The sequence below is a fragment of the Ammospiza nelsoni genome, chromosome 1 (genome assembly GCF_027579445.1).
Source record: "Ammospiza nelsoni isolate bAmmNel1 chromosome 1, bAmmNel1.pri, whole genome shotgun sequence".
Lineage (NCBI taxonomy): Eukaryota > Metazoa > Chordata > Aves > Passeriformes > Passerellidae > Ammospiza > Ammospiza nelsoni.
In genome coordinates this window covers 32,348,096-32,367,798 of record NC_080633.1, presented here as the reverse complement: position 1 = coordinate 32,367,798, position 19,703 = coordinate 32,348,096, and the positions used below count along the sequence as shown (strand labels likewise).

The 19,703-nt window shown below is 41.5% G+C and overlaps 1 protein-coding gene across 1 annotated transcript in view; it reads left to right on the top strand.

Moving 5' to 3' along the window:
* RAPGEF5 (Rap guanine nucleotide exchange factor 5) overlaps positions 1-17,792 on the top strand; it is a 156,256-nt gene extending 138,464 nt beyond the window's left edge. Inside the window, exons 22-26 of the mRNA XM_059468781.1 lie at positions 1,300-1,350; positions 2,423-2,510; positions 5,644-5,708; positions 10,623-10,677; positions 14,067-17,792. Of these exons, the coding sequence (XP_059324764.1) occupies positions 1,300-1,350; positions 2,423-2,510; positions 5,644-5,708; positions 10,623-10,677; positions 14,067-14,185 (378 nt within the window). The 3' untranslated portion in view covers positions 14,186-17,792. The remainder of the gene's footprint in view (positions 1-1,299; positions 1,351-2,422; positions 2,511-5,643; positions 5,709-10,622; positions 10,678-14,066) is intronic.
* The last annotated feature ends 1,911 nt before the right edge of the window (positions 17,793-19,703 follow it).

Sequence of the window (19,703 nt, the reverse complement as noted above, 5' to 3'; positions counted from 1 at the left end):
TATGTCACGTTTCTGTGTGTAAAATATTTATCAAGTCACATCCTTTCTTTTTTTTTATTTGTAAATCTTCATTGCACTGGAAGTTTCAAAAGCAGAAGGTTATTTGCATTAGTAATGTGACTTCTAGAAAGTAGAGCAATGTTTTTAAATTAATTATAATTACTTACACATGTAAATGAAACAACCTAAATTTAAGCAGCCATTTAGACTAAATCATATTGGCTCTGCACTTGATTTCTTGAACAAGTAGTATGCTCCCAAGTATATTCTACTTTTTTTCCTACAGTATCCACTGTTTTAATGAGCCTCGCTTTCCTCGATTTAAGATAGAAAAAAAAATGCAATTGCAGTTCCATGTTCAATCATTTTAGCACTTTAATTGTACACATCCATTTAATCTAATTGTTCTAAATCTCTTTTCTCTTGGTAATGTCACTGTGGCTGTCAGGATCTAAGGACAAAGACAAGGCAGGATTTGTACTAAGAGGGGATCTGTTTTACTAGACTAACTATTATGGCTGGAAAAAATAGACAGGCTTTAAGGTCCACACACCAGCCTTCAAGTTTGAAATGCCAGCATGAAAATTTAAATTGCAAACAATTGCTTTGAGTGTAGTGATGTGAATCCATTAAAGCATTTTAGAGACAAAGAAAGTGGATGTTTGTGGAGTAGAGCAGGTATTGACATGAGGGGCAAGACAGTAGTTTGCGCCTGGGCTCCCTTAGAAAGTCTTTTATGCACCTCTCTGTGGGATTAGGAGCAGATACCAGAGACAGAGTAATCGTTTCATTAAGGAAATGTCTCACTTTGGCACCAGTATGTGCCAGTGTTAACCCTGATCAGCACTGGCATGATGTACAAAGCAGCACTGAGTGTGAGACCTGTCAATTTCTAGAACCCATGTTCTGGGGCAAGATTGATTACAAGAAATTATTTAACATGAATGTGATCAGTTTCTGAATTCTCAGTTACTGCATCTAGCTTGATATGGATGTTTAGTCATGGAAGCTGGAGAAGAAAGTAAAACTAGCTGCTAACAAGCAGTTTCCATGCTAGAAGGATGCAGGTCCCCAAGATGAGGCTGCAGGGCCCAGTTCCTTGCTGGCCTTGCACTGAACATGGTCTGTAATGAGGGCCCTGGGAGCTGAGGAGCTGGGGTTAAGTGCCTGTTGGTGCTTTCAGCAGCAGGCATTTCACCCAGAGCAGTCTCATGGAAAAGAAAATGCCTCAGCATTTTTCTGCCTAAATCAAATTCTCTTTTTTTTTTTTCTTTCCCTCTCTGTTTTCCAACACTTCAGAAAATTCCTGGGAAGTTCAAGAAACTTTTCACTGAACTTGAAAGCTTGACGGTAAGTATGATGTTGGCAGCAGAAGAACATTGCTAGATTTACCTGCCTTCCTTCTTCCTAATTTGTTTTGAGTCTGCCTGTTATTGTCTGGAGTTGGACTTGTCATGTCAGATCTGTGATTTGCTGAAGGCCACGTGGCTCTCCATAGCTCCAGGGTGGTCTGCAAACATGAAAAGGAGAGAGGCTCTGTGCCTGACAGAGGGAGGAAGGGCAGAGAGAGGCAAATGCAGTTTCACCAGCATCAATTTGGGAGCTGTTCCTTTTCCCTGGTACCTAATCAACCTTTATCTGAAGCAATATGCTGCAGATCAGGAGAAAAAGAGACCAGCTCAAGTTTTAAAAAAACAAATGTCGAAATCTGAGGCTGAAGGGTCTTTGTCAGCATTATCAAAGCAGAATAAGCAAATGTTTCCTCTGGCTGTCACGGAAGTGGGTGCATGGTAAGATCACTGCCTGGCACGGGGAACAGGAGATGCAGCCTTTACCAGCTGTCATGCTTCTGTACTTGGAGTTCATTATAAATGAATGTGTTTTAAAGATTCTGTGTGAGCTGGTGTTTACATTGGAAATTGAGATGACTTTTTGAACTGCCTACACAATGCCACAGAAACATGCTACCTTATTTTCTTTGAAAGTCTCCAGCATGCTCCATGGATCTTAAAGCAGTTTTTGTTGGTATTTTTTGTTGCTGTTTGGTGATGTTTGTTTTGGTTTTTTAAAGAAGTTAATCAGCAATACATTCGGGGATACATTTTCTGCTATATAGTAAGGGATTTTGCTAATAGAAATTTGTGGGGAAATTAAAGAGCAGTCCAAGTGAATCTATTCTGCAGTTTCCTCTCAATTTAGCACTGCTTCATCTAGAGGAACATAATTGCTTTTGTTCCTTTCACTGTTTACGTTCCTGTTCAGTTTAGCATGTCAGCTGGCTTAGAAAACCTTTAGCTACCTTGCATCCCAAAGAAACCTTTTATATCTAAATCATGTTCAGATCATAAGCCTGTAATGGATTTAGAATTGCTCTTTTTATAGCCTATTGATTTTTCTGTCTATTACTCAAATGGTTTTGTAGGATCCTTCTCTGAATCACAAAGCTTACAGAGATGCATTCAAGAAAATGAAATCTCCGAAAATCCCCTTCATGCCCTTACTTCTGAAAGGTAATGTAAAAGCTTGGCTGCTCTTCACTGTTGTTAATTAAAACAAGTGATTTTAACCACCTTCTGTAAGGTGATTTTTTTCTTTGGATGCTCTTAAGATGAGTATGTGACAGATATAGTTGTATTGACAAGGCAGCACTTGGTCTGGATAATAAAAAACTCCCTTTCAAGACAGTGGGAAGATCCCAATTTTCACATGGGTCTTAAAACTTCATGGTGTCCTGTCAAGTGTGGATAGAGCTGCGTGCTTTTGCTTTGGCCACATCCCCTTCCCTTGGGAAGTGTGACCCTGCAGGCCCCTGAGCCAGTGGCCATGGTCATTCTGCTGCTCTGAGGTGCCTGCTGGGAGATGCCTCCCTCCTGGAGGAGGGGATTTCCAAGTCTCTTATAGGTCTGAAAGAGATAAATAAAATCTTACTATCTAAAATAATTTTTTTTTTAAGTCTTAAAATAAAGTACAACTACTTGCTAATGCAATGAGCTGGACAACTAATTAAGTGGCATGTATTTAAAATATTCCATTGTCTTGGAGTCATTAATTATTAATTGCCTAGTCTTTGAACATGGCAAATTCACTTGTTTATTCCTGTGTTCTGAAAGTGTTCTCTTTAGGCTGTTTATTCCAACCTGCTGCTGTGAAATGTTTGAAGGCAGTTCTCCAGATCAGTTGGTGACAGTTTGGGGGCCACCAGACACTTCCCCTCTGTGCACACATCAAAGGATCTTGCAATAATTCAGATGGATACAATTATCAAGGCTTCAAAATCAAAATTTTCAAAGTGTTCTGGAGTACTTCTTGCCTGCAAACAAAAGCAGCAGACACAAGTCACTTGTAGCAATGATGTTTGCGCAGCATTACAATTTGGTGTGTAAGAACGTGCACCTAGACAGCATTTGTATCTTTAACTTGAATTGGAGATAGCAAGCAGACTTTGAAATTAATGCAGTAATGTCCTTCAGTACAGTGGTCCATAAGGAGATGCTGCCAAGGTTGTTAATTCCCAGAATATTGCACAATGCAATGGAATTTATTCCATATCAAGCGTATTTGTATTAAGGTCATTTCCAAGACCAGTAGAATAGGAATGGGTAACATAGAAATCATTAATAACGTGGCAAATTGGTGTATTTCATCACAATAGGAACAAAAGTAGTTTCAATTAAAAAAAAAAGAAAAATCTTAAATTATGAAAAATAACTTCAGAGTGTCCTTTTAAAAGTTAATTAAATTTAAATGCAGAGCTCTCACAGCACACAGACACAGCTTTTGAGAATCAGGCAGATTTTTCAAATGTGTAATAAAATACTGTGATATACCCTTATAACCTAGTTCAGATGCAATTTTCTGCTCCACTGAATTTATCTAGACTCTTAGTTGTTGGCTGCAAAGCAAATTTCTGTTCCTTCTGCCCTCAGAGATACACACATTGCTGTCAATGACTTAAAAAGCTGTGTGAAAATTTCTGCTTCCAGTATAGGTTTTTCATTAGAAGTGATGGACAGTTTTTAACTGCACTGGTACAGACACAAGCACTGCCAGTGTCCTGAAGTCGTGTCCTTTCCGTGTCCCTTTCCCTGGGTGCCCCAAGCAGCCCAGCAGAGGAGGTGCAGAGGGTCCCTCCTTTCCCTCTGCTTTTTGGGATGCAGCCCGGGGCTAGGGGAGGTGCTGCTGGAGGTTTTGGCAGCATGTGCTGTGCTTTCTGCATGTCCGGGCTGGCATCCTGTCTGTCCCAACTCAACCCTAGGGGCACAGGGGCTCTCCATCGCCCCCCAGGAGAGTCCCAGCCCCGGGTTTCCAGCAGCATTTGAAGCCGTTTAGCATTTCAATTCCAAGCAATTACAAAATGCCCCTCAGGCACAGAGTGAGCCTTTGAAATCCAAGGAAATAAATCAGATTGGCTGCTTTGAGAGAGGGTGAAGGTAGAGGTGGATGGGGGGCCGTGTGTGACAAAGCTTCTCTGCAGGTTTCCTCTCCTGAAGTCCCCCATAACCGTGGGGTCCGTGTGGGTATCACAGGGAGTCCTAGAGGTGAGGACATGCTGAGGGCACAGTTTGGCCGCTGGGCTGGAGGCTGACACCTCTGCTGGGAGGGACTCTTGTCCCATTCACTGTGTGCTGTTCTCCCGCTGGCATCCACGGCTGGGACTGTTCAGGAGTAATGCTATTGGAGTGCCATCTCGTTCCTCCAGCGTTTTCTGCTCATGGATCTCCTGGGTACCCTCCCATGCAGGAGAGCTGGTCAGGGCTATGGTGCTCCTGCCTGTGCTGTCAGTAACCTGGAGGGTGCACTATTGAAGTCAGAGCCTCCACTTCCTTAGGGAATCTATTCATATTCTTGGTACTTTATGTCCAAGATAGGTCTCACTTCTGACCTAATACGCATTAGAAAAACAGAAAAAATGGCCTTGAGCTACTGTTTTAATTGTATCCTAACTTGGCAACGTTTATTTTGCTTGATATTCCCTCCCCCCAGTTCATTACACTGTGTTCAGTTCTCTTCCTGGGGCCAAATACAGACCTTTTCCTCTGACCTTTTTGTTGCCTTTGCAAATTCCCTCCAACAACACTACATAAAAGCGTTTTTCCCCAGGCATGATGCTTATTTCAAGGCTTTGTACTTTGGTGTCTTGTGATTAACCTCTCTGGCTGTCCGCTGCTGGGGACTTGTCTTTGGGGAGGACTTTACAGTCATTTGTCCCACAGAGGGAGATGAAGGGGTGTCAGAGCCATCTCTAGAACCTGGTGGTTCTGCCCCCGTGGGGCTCTGGGCTCAGGGACAGACCTGTCCCAGCCTGGGCCATGCAAGGCCATCCCTCTGGGTGCCCTCCCCTGCTCCCAGCCATCTTCTGTATATTATACATCCCAGAAGTAGCACAGATCAGGTTTAATAAGAAATCCTTGCCCCCACTTCAAAAAACTCTTCTTCTTAACAATGTGTAAATATCGTTGTTATCTAATAATCTCTGCATGTCATCATTAGGCTTTTTTTTCACTGTTACAAGATATTGTCTCAATCCTTAATGGGATACTTACCTTTTTTTTTTCTTTCTTTTTGTTGCTGTTTAGTAATTTTATTTATTTGCATTAAAAAAGAGGTTGTGAATAGTAATTGTTTTTCCTTTTTTTCCCCCAGATGTAACATTCATCCATGAAGGAAATAAAACGTTTTTGGATAACCTTGTTAATTTTGAAAAGCTGGTAAGCTAATTTTATCCTTCCTGTTTTTCAAAACATTTATGTTCTCTTCTTCCCTTTGCTTTCCTTATCTTGTAAGGTTTTCTTCTGGCCGAACCACGAGGAAATAATCAGGGGTAGAAAAGAGCAAGCAGGATGAAACAGACAAGTCTCTTTCCCCTGCTCTTTTCCTCTGCTTCTCTCTCTTCTCCTTCTTTTCTCCTCTACTTCTGTGTAAAATGGCTGAACCAATAATGGCCATCATCACTGCTACACAGTCCACTCTTCATTTATACCCAGTGAGATCAATTCCTTTGCATCACCTCGTGGGCTGCTTCATATTAGTTAAATTCTCCTGCTTCAGCTTTCTCTGAATTATGTTTCCTTTTTGTTTTTCCCCTCAGTTTTCTCTAGTTTATCATCTGCAAGTGGTATTGTAATTTTAGGGATCTTAAATGAAAGTTAAACTTTTTGATCTATGTTAAATGAGGAAGAAAATAATGTTTGAAGTACAAATTAAACTAACTGTAAATATCAGTAGTGTATTTTTTATGCATAAGGGCACTTGATGATGTCTTTTTGGCCACATTCACTCTACGCATCATATGGCATCTACTCTGGCATGGAATTACTGAGAGAGGTTTGAGTTGCCTAATTTGTGTTGGTTTTTGGTGGTTTGTTTGGTTTTTGTTGTTGCTTTGTGGTTGGTTGGTTTTGTTCAGTTTGGGGGTTTTCTCTGTTAACATTTTCATGAACTTGGTCTGTTCAACCTAGAGAAGAGCTCATTACAGTCTAGAGCTTCCTCCTGAGGGGAAGAGGAGGGGCAGGCACTGATCCCTTCTCTGTGGTGACCAGGACAGAACTTGAGGGAATGTCCTGAAGTTGTGTCAGGGGAGGTTTAGGCTGGATTTCAGGAAAAGGTTCTTCACCCAGAGAGTGTTTGGGCACTGGAACAGGCTCCCACATGGAAGCGGTCATGGCACAAGCCTGACAGAGTTCAAGAAATGTTTGGACAATGCTCTCAGGCACATGATGGGATTCATGGGCATGGTGCTGTGCAGGGCCAGGAACTGGACTCAATGATCCTTGTGGATTCCTTCCAGCTCAGCTTAGTCTGTGATTCTATGGCACTAAAAGCCTAAGTCTATATATCTGAACAGTGGTGGAGTAGAGAAGCTTGGAATTTTTTTTTCTTGGCCTATAGTATCTGACCAAGAAACCAAAATGTTCTTTGCAATTGTCCAGGTGTGCCATGGAACTCTTATTGCAGATGGCTCTGGTTGGTGAATTGTGCCCAACTATTTTCTCCATGTGTTTACACTTGGTTGGGAATGAACACACAACCATGGAGTTATTAATGAACCAGATGTTGAACATATTTTCACATTCTATCATAATATAGGTTGTCTTTCAACTTGTAAGCAGATGTAGGCTCTGACTTTTGAACCTGAGCTCCTTTTTTTCATGTTTCTATTTGATTTCTATACCTTTTCTTGTTGCAGAGTTTACAAGAATACTAATTTGCATTTAATGAAAGGTTTTCTTGTTCCAAGTCCATTAACTGTTTGACCTTTAGGTGTTTTCATAAAACTCATTAACATGTTCTTCTTCATTGCCTCTTGGAAGTACATCCAATTAACATGTAAATTAAACTAGCCCTTGATGCACCATAATTGTTATTAAAATCATTCCACTGGCCCATATATTTATTTAGTGAATATGTAGAATCTAATTCTTTTCCAGTCTTAGCAGGCTGTGTTTGTTGTTTGTTTGTTGTGTAATTGTGTATGTTTAGTACATGCTGGGCTTCCTGGGGTAAGAATCCCTTTCCTTTCTGTCTCCATTGTGTTTCCAGAGGCAGTGGGAGCTGTGCAAATTGACTTCAGTGAGCCAGGATCTCACCTTTTCCATTCAAATGGATAATGGGCATTTTAAATGGCAAGGGGGGAGAGGCTGAGGTGATGGCTGTGGGGTGAGAGTTTTTCTGATTGACACTTCCTCCAAATTATCATTCAGATCATGCTCTCAGAAACATGCTGTCTCATGCAGCCCTGTGCATATGAATGCAGGCAATAGTGCAAGCTTAGGAAGTGGGGGCTTAGGAGAGATTTAAATTTCAGTGTAGTGGAAACTCGGGCTGCACACTGGTATTGCCCTGGCTCAGCTGGATTTAGTCAGTGGCCATGAACTCACAGGATGCAGTACGCGTGATCACCTATTCATCAGTCGTGTTTCTTTTCTAATTGTAAGGGCTTTGTCCTGAAGAACAATGTCCTCCTCGGTGTTCTGTACTGAAGTGCTGAGCACTTTCTGGCCTTAGCTGAGAAAAATTAGGATTGACATTGACTCCTGCTCGATTTGGATCAAGCCACTGAACCTCACCTGCAAATTTGCTGTTGCAGAAAAAGAAGAAAGGAATTATTCTACCATAGCAGATTACTGCTTTGGGGAAGGAACTTACTGTCATAAATGACTAGAATTTCCACTTATGAATTTCAAAGCAAAGATGGTTTCTTGTGTCTCCGTTTGGATTACTATTTTGAAATATTTCATTTCTACATTAAACATCCCACCTGAAGGAGGACTTGTCAGTCTGAACCATTATTTTTTCCAACTGTATTAGTTTCTTTTATTAAAGATCCTTCTCCCTACAATCCCTGCTTCTTTTATATTCTTAGATCTCAGCAATCCTACCATGACTGGATTTTATTTGACATGAAATTATAGCAGTGGATACAAAGTTAACTCAAAATGTAAAGAAGGAAATTTGCCAAGAGAAGGAAAAGAAGTGATCTGTTGTTTCAGGAATGTTACCTAGCTTTAGCAAAGGTGAAGGGGTTGCAGTGGTTTATTTAGTTGCATTTTGTGTCAAATCTAGTCTATTATAATGTTAGATCAATATTTAGTATTATACTTACTTCTTCAACTAAATCTGAAGGAATAAATGAAAATATAGCCTTACATGGTCACATCTCAAGGAATTTCCGTGGTATTTTCTTAGCTGTTTCACTAAAATGTGGCTTCTTCAGGTTTTTCTCTCCAGCCTTCAGCTGTCTTAGCAATGACATGTCTTAGCCACACTCCAGCAAACTCTATTACAGGTCAATGGCCATTACCCTTTTCGATAACACCTGCTTACCCAGAGCTTTCAGCTGTAAGGACTGTGTATGTGCAGCTGTGGGTTAACCCACACCCCCAAATATCTGTGCAACCCCAAGCCCGAGGCTCTGCTGTCCTCAGTGGAAAAAGTGCTAATGATCCCGGGCAGCTGAAAAGCCACAGAAATGTGTGTTACTTATCACACTAACAAGTATTCAAGCACCTGTTTAAGCAGACAGGAGATAGTATTTGCTTTGCAGATACATTTGCTGTAATGCTTCTGCATTACTTTTGGGTCCCAGAGAACTGAAACCAGAGAGAAATTCATAATTAGAATACTAAGGGCAGAGGATCTGCAATTCTGCTTTAAATGTTGCACTAAGAGGTTCTTCCCTCACCAGAGCATCACCTACAGAAGCCAGTCCTGGGATGAACCCTCACAGTGACTGACTTCAAAGGAGAGACAGTAAAGAGTTACAGTGTATGTGATGGGTGGGTTTTTCTGACTTGTAAAATCCAAACATCACAGCAGCAGCACTGGTGGAAGTTTCAGTACTGCCAGTACTCACATTATTGATCGTGAAATCTAGATCGTCTCATTAGAACTTCATTATAATCAGTGCAAGGACATCAGCACAAGAGATTGTGTAATTTCATGGCAAATGAAGCACAGCGGGTAACAAGAAAAATTATTTTGATTTACTGATGAAAGAAATATGAAGTTTCCATTAAATGTGCTCTCATGATAAGCTTTTCTGTGGAGGAGCCTTGTAAGCCACTCCCAGGATGTTGAGAGATGAGCTTTTCTGCATCAGTCTGGTCTTAAACGTACTCTGCTCAAGACAATTAATGCTTTCCACCTCTAATAATTTTTGAGGGACATGTAAAATGAGCATCAGCTGTTTGCATGAGCTTTCAGATCATTCCTGCTAACTGCAATTTGCTTCTTTTATTTACTAGATTTGGTGAGGAATTGCCTCAGAAACAGTAAAATTTTTAAAAAGTAATGGCTTAAGAACTTTGTGGGTAGTATCTTGTAAAAATAAGATCCCTCTACCAATTTGTAGTGAATAATCCCAATTTTTGTATAAATTGATGACCAGAGCCTGAATGAGAAACCAAATTTAAACCTTTTGTTTCCTCTGCTTAATGTAAGTGAACATCCAATATCCCTGTAAGCACTATCTTTTGTTAAAACAGCATACCTACAGGACAGTTTTACTTGGTACATACCTGTGGAGCTGTCAGGGTGTTTGCTCTGCAGCATTTGGGCTGTGGGCTCTTTTATTTTGTGCTGGTTAGGCTGAGAGAACAGCCTGGCTGAAAGTGATGCCTGAGTGTGGTGGCATTACACAAGTGAACACTAAGGGGTGCAGTCTGTGCCGCAGAGAGGCTTACAGTCCAGTTATACAGATGTGGAGGCAGGAGGAGAGGCTGCAGACTTCACAATACCTTAGATAATGCACTAAAGCTGTGTTTGAACACCAAAGCACTCACCCAGTCCACAGGCCTTCCTTGCTGTAGGTTTTCAGTTTAATAAAAGTTGCTGTAACAAAAATGAGCAATTGTTTGGTTATTTTTCATTACCACTTTCCATAGGTTCCTAGGGAGTTGTTCTCATTTAATGTGTGATATCAATAAGACATTCTGATTAACCCTGTTTCATCAAATGGTATCACTAAGATACAAAGAGCAAAGATTCTCCTGCTGTCTTCATTTTCTACCTTACCACAGTTGCTTTTTTCTGTTCAGTGTAGGGCAAGGAGATTTTTCAGGCTTTTCTGATGACAGAATCTCTCCTAGGTCTTTGCACTGATGTTTATTGTTTTGTCTTTGCAGCACATGATTGCAGATACTGTTCGGTCATTGAGACATTGCAGAAATAACCAATTTGGTGAGTAGACAAAATTTCCTATTTCTTTTACCTTTGTACATCCTTGAGGGTTTGTTGAGTTTTTGGTTTGGTGTTTTTTCCCCGTTTTCTTTCCAGTTGCTCAGGTTTACTACAGAATGTGGTCAAAACCTATTTAACCAATGGTCAAGAGAAGGCATCATTTTTGGAAGATCAACACAGCAAAACCCACAGTTTTAGCTTTAGTTTACAAAATGTTTCTAGGAATGGCTTCCAAATTTTAGTAAATTACTTTCCTGCAAACATTGCCATCTCTTCCAAAGCCTGTGTAAGATCTGTGCCAGCTGCACTCAGCAATGAAGGCCCCTGGTGTATGCTGCTGTTTCTGCCTTTCCCAGCTATCAAGGAGTTAGCTCAGTCTCCTGCCAGTCCGAGTGTTTTGGTAAGGAATTCGCAGCTGCCTTGGCTTCCAGCAGCTAAAGGATGGTACTCATCCCCACAGCTTCTCACTCAGCTCTTCACCAAGAGCAATTGTGTGTTTGTCTGGGCTTCTCAAGGACGTTTCACAAAACTCTACAAGTCTGGAAGGTATGAGGATCCAGTGGGTTTTGTGAAAGTGGCTGAGTAGGAAGAAATGAGGGGCTTGTTTCCTCTTCTAGGGGAAGCTGCAAATATAGCTGTGCCTGCTTTAGACACTGGAGGATCAATGCTGGAGGCAAGGACTGTGAGTGCCTCAGCTGCACAGAGGACTTTTTTGTTGCTTTTTTAAAAATATTTTTTTTGTTGTTTTTTCTGCCTTATTAGCCACTAGAGAATCCAACCCTGAGGGACCATGCCAGAAAACTTCAGCTCTCTTTGTTCTGCTGCTTAGAGGAGAAACCTTGCTTTTCTCCTTCTCAGTGTTCTTATTCTCTGCAGAGATGTTAAATACAGGAAGGGGACAGAAGAACTACTTTAGGAAGCAGTTAGTTTTTAAGCCAAACCCACTAAATATGTCATTTATTGAGGCCACTAAAACCTCTTTTTCAAAGAGAAGTTCAGAACTGTGCTGCAGCCTTGGGGAAAATAGAGTTGAATAATAACTTTTTTCCACTGACTTTTCAGCAGCTGTCAGCATTGACTCCAACAAAAAGAACAATAATCATAATTTTAATTATAAATACAGATACCTTGGAGAATAATAGGTACTTTTTAGAGTTCTGTTAAACATTTGCTCTATAGAATTACTACATGTCTATACAGTATTACCTTTATACAATGACTGCTCAGTATTATGGTTCTTCAGTAATTTTTCTAAAAAGAGATATATAAAATATATAGATATAAATGTATGTAAATGTATGTAAGAGACAAAGCAGGGGAGAAGGAGCAAGATGTGCCTTCTTTTAATTCAGATATAGAAGGAAATATTGATTAATCCAAACCATGCCTCTGTAAATTAAAAGGTCTCCTATTTGGCATTATGAAAAGTAACATTGTTTCCTTCCAGTGATGTGAGGGCTTTTTGCATTTTCCCTGCCCATCTTTCATCTTGTTTTTGCCTTTTTTATTTTTCCAAGTGATTTTGTAAGTCTTGCAGCATAAATCCAAGGTTAATACCCGAGATTTATCATATGATCTGGTAGTTTGAAGTAGGCAATTGTTATTTTATTTTAGCACAGACTTGATTTATTGTGAAGCTGGCATTTAAAAAGCAGCTTATACAGACATCCCTGTAGGCACTTTTTTTTCCCCTAAAATTCGTTTAGGCATGAAATGAATTCACTGAGTATTTACTGAGACTTTATGGACAGTTTCCTTTTCTAGTGGGCTTATTTTGCTCTCAGGAATGTGAATCTTTCTACTGCATCAATTCCCAGATTGGCCTAAGAGCAGCAGGCATCTCACTCTAGGAAGAAATTCAAACAAAACTAAGCAAGGAATATTATTATTGTTTATGAACTGTATCATGTATATTAAGCTTGCAGGCCAAAGTGTTTCTGGATTAGAAACTGGTTAGATTCCAAGTAAAACAGAAATGCCTGTTTAAAGCAATTAACATTTATATCCTAAATCCTGAAAACAAATAATAGCATTTCCAAAGTGAGGAAGAACAGCTTGAAAAAACAACATAATTCAAGCTTTTGTTATTCGAGGTGTTAATGAGAAATACAAATGTTTTTCACTATGAGCAGCACAGCTGCTGGGATCCTGTTCCCTCAGAACAGAAGGGTCAGCTCTGTAGCCTGACAGAAATTTATCACATTATCCTGTTCTCTCCAACACTACTCAAGTGAGATGGCTGCTCTGCAAGAGCTCTTCAGGGCAGCTGCCCAGGAGCCCCATCAGCAGCCACAGGCAGAGCTGGCTGCATTCACATCCCGTGTTACACACACAGCACCACAGAGAGGACTTCGGAAACAAGGGGTTGGTGATTCCTGGAAACTTGCTCATACAGCTGGAGAGTGTGGAGAAAAGGATGATAATGAAACAAAGGAGAGGGAAGAAGTGTATGAGTTAAGCTGATTGGTTCAGGGAATTTTGAAGTTGGTGGTTTTTTTTCATTTTATGGTAATATTGAGGACATGGACATGAATGGAGCTTTCCCGCTTTGCTCATCTGCCAGAAGTCAGCAATGTTGCTTTCTCTGCCTGTCTTGAAGGATCTTGGGCTTGGCTTTATTTTATCTGTCTCTGCTGGTACCAGCCATGCTGGATGGTTTCACAGGCAGGGAGGTCCCACAAGCCCATTTTGAGGATAAAGCTTGTACCAGAGAACAACTGCTATTCAGGCCACCCTTCAGACTGTCTGTTACACAGCTAATTCCTCTTGCTGCATGAATTCCCATGAAATGGCAGCATGACTTTTGTCTCTGTTACAAGATCAGAAATCAAAAGCCTAACAGATCAAAACACAGGGGCCTGTCAGAGCAGCTTTGAAGAGGTTTCATATCCATCTGCTGTGCTGTCACCTTTCACTGGCTCTGAACAAAATCATCCAGGGCCTGCTATCTTGTGGACTGGGTTAAAAATTTTAAAGAGTTGCAGGCTGGGATACCCACCCCTGCTCAAGGTCCCATTGTGCTGCCAGAGCAGCACAAAGGAAACCTTGAAGCACCCTTACAGGGGATGGACTGCCTGTACTGCCAGTAGAATTAAATCTTCCTCTTGGGAAGAGTCAGCTTCTTGTTATCCTCATGTCCCCCTCCTTTATGCATGCTGGCTGCCCAGAATTGCCTTTTTTTTTTTTTTTTTTTTCCTTCTCTCCTGTTCTCTATCTAGCTGTTACCTCATTCATTGCACTTGAGCAGCAAGTCCTTTGGGTTACTGGCTGTCTTTCCTTTGGCTGTCTAGCACCCGGCAAGTGGCACAGCAGTGACTTTGTGACAGAGGACAAAGGAGCAGCAGGCAAGGCGCAGCTTTCTGATCCATCCCCTTTCTCCTGTCTTGCAGGCAATGAAGTTCCTTCGAAAGAGCATCACGAGCTGAAGCCATACGTCCACCACCTGCATGTCATCGACAACCAGCAAGCTCTGTTTGAGCTGTCTCACAGGATAGAGCCGCGAGCGTGAGCGTGCACAGCTTCATGTAACCTTGTAACTGCAGCACTTTGAATTAAGTGAATGTTTATGCCAAGCATGTTGCTTCCCTATAGGAGAACGGTTTACTGAGTTTTATCAGTAGCTCACACAACATGCGCAGGAAAATCAGGCAAGAGCCAGCAAAGGAGCTGCTCGCAGGATTGCAGGGCAAGCTTGGTGCCATTCCCGCTGCTCCCTGGGACCTGAGGCAGCAGAGCAGTGTCCTTTGAGCTCAGCAGCTTGATTTCTGTGAAAATATTGTTTGGTCCTGTGTAGCTTTCAATGCAGATTCTGCCAGTATTAGAAGGAAAGGAATCATCGTGTCACAGCAGCAAAACATTTCAGCGAGCAACATGCCGCAAGGGGGTTGATTCCCAGTTCACCACAGTATGTACCTCACTAATTCAAGGCTGCCAAAGTATTGTTGCCAAAAATAATGTGCAATCTGTGCAGCTCCCATGAGTCCACTGGAGCATAGTATTTGAGATGTGTGAGCAACCTGGAGCAGGAATCTAACAAGGCAGTGCAACCAGATGAAACTCAAGAATGTGTTGTGATGTGGAGGTCAGCAGTAAACAGTGCACTCTGTTATGGCTCCTGTAAAAATATGCTTTCTAAAACACACTGTAGGAGCCAATCCACTTCTGTTGCAATTTATGGACACAATTGTTTGTATACTGAAAACATATTATTTTCTTCCTTTTCAGTTATCTCAGATTTAGCACTGGCTCCTGCAGTTAATGTGTTATAAATTATTATAGCAGGAACTTTGTTTTCTGCTTGGATTACAGCTTTTTTTGTATCTATTCACAGGCAAATGCCTAGATCCATCTACATTTCTAAATCCCCCCATTGGAAATACCATTTCAGGAAGTAAAATTTCACCTAACTTGCACATGCTTTTAGTTTGTAAAGATCAGAAAGGTGCCCCTTACAGGGTACCAGTGTAATTACCTGCAGACACACCAGGCTCTCAGCATCAGAGTGCCTTAACTGCTTTTGTCCCTTTCACAGCCCTCCCCATGACAATTCTCATGTAGGTAAAAGTACTGCATCTGGGCCTTTGCTGAGGCAGCATTTCTAAAGTAATGTCTACAGCTGACCTACATCTCAAGCACCACCATCACCTGGTTTCCAGTGCTAAGGAGCAGCCCTGAGATGATCCAGTGAATCCCACAGGAACGTGCAGAGGGTGCTCCTTGGCATGTCTTTGTGCACTGACTCACAGTGCCAGTGAAGGTCTCTTTACAGAGCAGGGAGGACACATTGCATTGCTTGCCCATCTCTGTTGTATGTCTTCCACATGAGGAAGACTTCCAAGAAAATGCTCCTTTACTAAAATGTGGGAATACTGAAGTAGCATGCTCTTCCTAATTGTGTTATCTCTGGTTTAAAGTGATTTAAAAAAAAAAGCAGCTTTAACAAGTAGTCTGTGGGGGAATCTGTAGAATGCATTCAGTTTTCCCATCTGTGAAATATTGTATAGATCTATTGTAAAGGAAACAGATGTTTCAGAAATGTATTTGCTTGTACTTTGTTATTATCAAATACTATATGATTTTTTTTTAAGAAAAAAGAAATTTCTTTTTACCCAGTAAAAAGAAAAAAAAATAAACTCTTGCTGGCCATGGAGTAAAAATTTCCTATGTTCTTCTGTAGATGTGACTGCACATATTGTAAATAACTTTTTTGTGCAAACAGACCAAAACTGTTCAAATGAAGATACTAGCTGTGGTGGGCTCCTTTTTGCAGTGTAAGAACAAAAACCAGATACAATTTGCTGCTTGTGTTTCTGCAGTTCTTCCTAGGGCTACAGCACTTAGAATTCCCAACATAGCTGCATTACCTGGATGCTTTCCTGGGTTTTGAGCTCCCTCTTGTGAATTTTTTTTTACTGTGGCATTATTTTTAGGAACCTGTATGTAGACCAACCTGCATGCTTCAGCTTGTGAGGTGTAACACTAGTCCACAAAGTTGTTCTGGAAATCTGTGGGAGAGGGAGCATTCAGAGGTATTCAGGGTGAGAAGGTGGGGCTGTTTCTCAGTTCACTGCATTTGGCTCTGTGATACTTTTGGTGGCTACTGTGGGTGAAGCAGCAGCTGAGTTGGAGAAGAATAAAAGACAAGAAAAAAAAAAAGAAAAGATGACTCTGTGCTGAGGGTTTGATTGGAAAGCCTGATAGACTTACCTGGAACTCTCCTCACTCTGCCAACTCAAAATGAAGTAAAGGGATGGGTTAACTCATCCCAATAGGCTTTGAGCCAGCTGAGGTGTTGGCTTTCTGCACATCTGTAATTTCACACTAATCAGGTGTTGTCTATCACTTGCAGCTGGCATAAAATCAGTCTGAAGGCACACAGCCAGCATTTACCTTGTTATCTCTGCAGTGACTAATTAGACAACTTGTCACAGCTTTGCAAACTAGTTTTTGTAATGCCCTGTATAACTCAGATTCAAGTTTCAGGTGTGAGGATCCAACATGGCTGCATCAATTAAGTGTTGAGAATTGGGCCTTAGGACTGTTACTATAAAGGAAAAGTAAATAGCCCAAACCTGTGGCTAATATGTCTAATTAAAAAAAGGCCCTTCTATGTCTTCATTCCACTGGTGAAGTATTGCAGAGCTTTGCTGCAGACTGGCAAGCAGTTTGAAGATTAGCAGTGGAAGTTAGGAGGAGAACTAGAAGTAAACCCTGTATTAGGGAAGGGCAGCACTATACAGCCTCTCCCAGGGTCCAGCACTGGTGATATTGTGTGATTTTTTAACATCCTTCAATAGTGCAATTAGGTTATGTGGTATAAAATCTATAAATCTTGTAAATTCCATTTATCACAATCACATCTGGGGTTAAATACTCTGCACACTTTTTTTTTCTTTCGTACCTAAGAGGAGTAATTAGATAGAACAAAGGAAAGAGCTGTGTCACTTTGTACCTCTTTGCAGTGGGATTTTGTTGCAACAAATTTAGATGTTTCTCTAACACAGCTTTTTGGTTCCAACATCATCTTGAATAGCAATAAATTTCATTTGCATAGCAGTGGCAAAAGAAAGGGTGTTATCAGAAATAAGACCTGTTCTGCTGTAAAAATTTCAAAGGAAGATGTAAATACTAAACATTTAAGCAGAGTAATATTTATTTGCATAGCCTATTTATTGTCATCTTATACACTGTTAAAGACTGGGATGAAGTCAATGAGCTGAGTAAGAACACCTGCCTGTTCCCTCTTGAGTGCCATAACGGTGTCAGCTTGCATTAAAAGTAATAAAACAGAAACCCCCAAATCAAGGTATTTACCTAACTTCTCAGGGACTACAGCTAGTAGTTATCCACCATCATGAGACCTGGTATGTATGAAATAATCTGATTTACCAGAATCAATGTTGCCAATGTTTTCCTTTGCATATTTCATGCTTGTTTGCCTCTGTACATATTATTGTGTCGTGTATTTATGAGCGCTAGTAAGCAATAATTTATATGTTAAAATGGCCAAGCAATACAAGGTTAAAACTTGTAGAAGCAACTGTTATGTTTATCTTGCATTTTCCAGTGTTTTTTAATATTGCTTTTCAAAATATAAAAACTACCTTAATGAAGTCTGAGCTCTGTGCCTTTATGCCTACCACACATGCTTATTGTTCCAATGTGGAATATTTTACTTCCAGTCCTCCAGTTCCACAGACCCTCACTGCATTTGTGAGATGGATGCAGGCTCACACAGAGGCTCAGGAGCCTGACCTCTTTCAGAGCTGCTCATCTGTCTCTGGTCAGTGGGACTTGCTGGTACCAATGTTTCAAAAGCAGGAATGATGTTAATGGGGCCTCAGCTGTGCCCTGTCATCACAGCTCAGCCAAAGAGGGGCCTCGAGCCACCATGAGAAGTCCCTGTGGGAGAGGGGAGGAGTAAATCCATCTTCATATCCTCTGGAGTCTGCTTATTGGCACTTGATCCTCTTACTGAGGACAGCGAATGCTTTCCCCTGTCATCAGTCATCCCTGATGCTGCTGTTCCCTCTCCTTCCTCTGGGCTGCTCTGCAGCAGGAAGGCAGAGCTCAGCAAGGGCTGCAAGGGCATTGTAAAGCAACTGAGGCTTGCCCTGTCCTTCTTTCCTTTCCACTTGCAAACCCCAGGAACCAGCAAGCCAAACCTGGGTATTTCAGACAGAAATAATACTTGGTACTTACAACATGATGGCTGTTCAGAGTGCTTTACAAATAGGCAGTACTTAATTAATTAATACTTACTACTTAAGACTCTGAGTGTCTGCATCTTAAGCAGTCTTAAGCCTGACCTTGAAAGAGTTTGTGCCACTGTTAATATACAGATATGTTGAATTCTAACCTTAATATTTAAAATAAGCCTGAATTTTTGATACTAATCCATAATGATTAAAGGTTTAAAGATACATTACAGACAGACATACTTTTCCAGATCCAATTGCACAATCTGAAGAATTTATGGTCTCAGTGGTTTATCACTGTCCCTCCATTGGTATCACTGCTCTCTGTGGTGTAGCCCAGAAGACTGGGAGAGAACCTGCAGACCTGTTGCAGTAATTAGGCCACACGTGGCTGCATGCCAGCAGCTAACTTTGCAGGAAGGGCTCTCCTTCCCTCCACTGCCCTTGCTGGGAGACTTTCACAAGAAGAGTGATATCTTTTAGATGATTTGCAAATGGCAGGGTGTAGAGCTGAGGGCAGCTGCCTCACAGCTCCAGTTGTGCTAGAAGAGCCATGAGAAGAGGCTGCTGGGCTGCAGATATGTCTCTTGAGACCATCTTGCTAAATTGTTCAAATAAGGGCTCTTCTATCTCTCTCCAACAAAAAGAGCTTGACTGGTGAAGGCTTGCAATTTAAGCTGCTCAAGGGACTCTGTGAATTTTAACTGAAGTAATCAGAGGGGTCTGTGAAGAGCCATTCCTAAAGGAGCTGTGTGAGCCCAGAGGCAGCAGGTGGGGGCAGTTTGCTGGGGGCCAGCACAGCCCTTCGTGCAGAGCAGCACTGACCTGCATGGGGACTGTTGCTCTACCCCAGGTAGGGATGATTTCCTCTTCTCAGGAAGAAAAACAATGCTCCCAAAACCAAACCCCCCAAATATTTGCAGCGTTTCACATCCCAGCAGATTTTCATGCCACCCAGAGCCTCTGCCCTGGAGTCCTGCTGTCTGCTGCTATGGGATGGCAACTGAGATGTAACAGCAAAACCCAGTGAAGGTAAGTCTTCCACCCCTACAATGGCCACCATTTCACACTGGAGACTTGTGGGAGGGCACCTTACACTCATGGGTACAGTAATACCGTGAAGTACTTGCAGTTGTATCAGAGTTCAAAGAATTGAGCAGTGTCATTAAAGTCTGGAGGACTGAGGAGGCCTGCAAGGATGGGCCAAACAAACAGTTGTTGAAAGGGATGTGTTCGCCTGCATTCCCTCTTGTCTGGAGGGAGGCCTGCTGTTGGCCCTGAGATTGACTCAGTTGGTTAGAGCATGGTGCTAACAATTCTCAGGCTGCG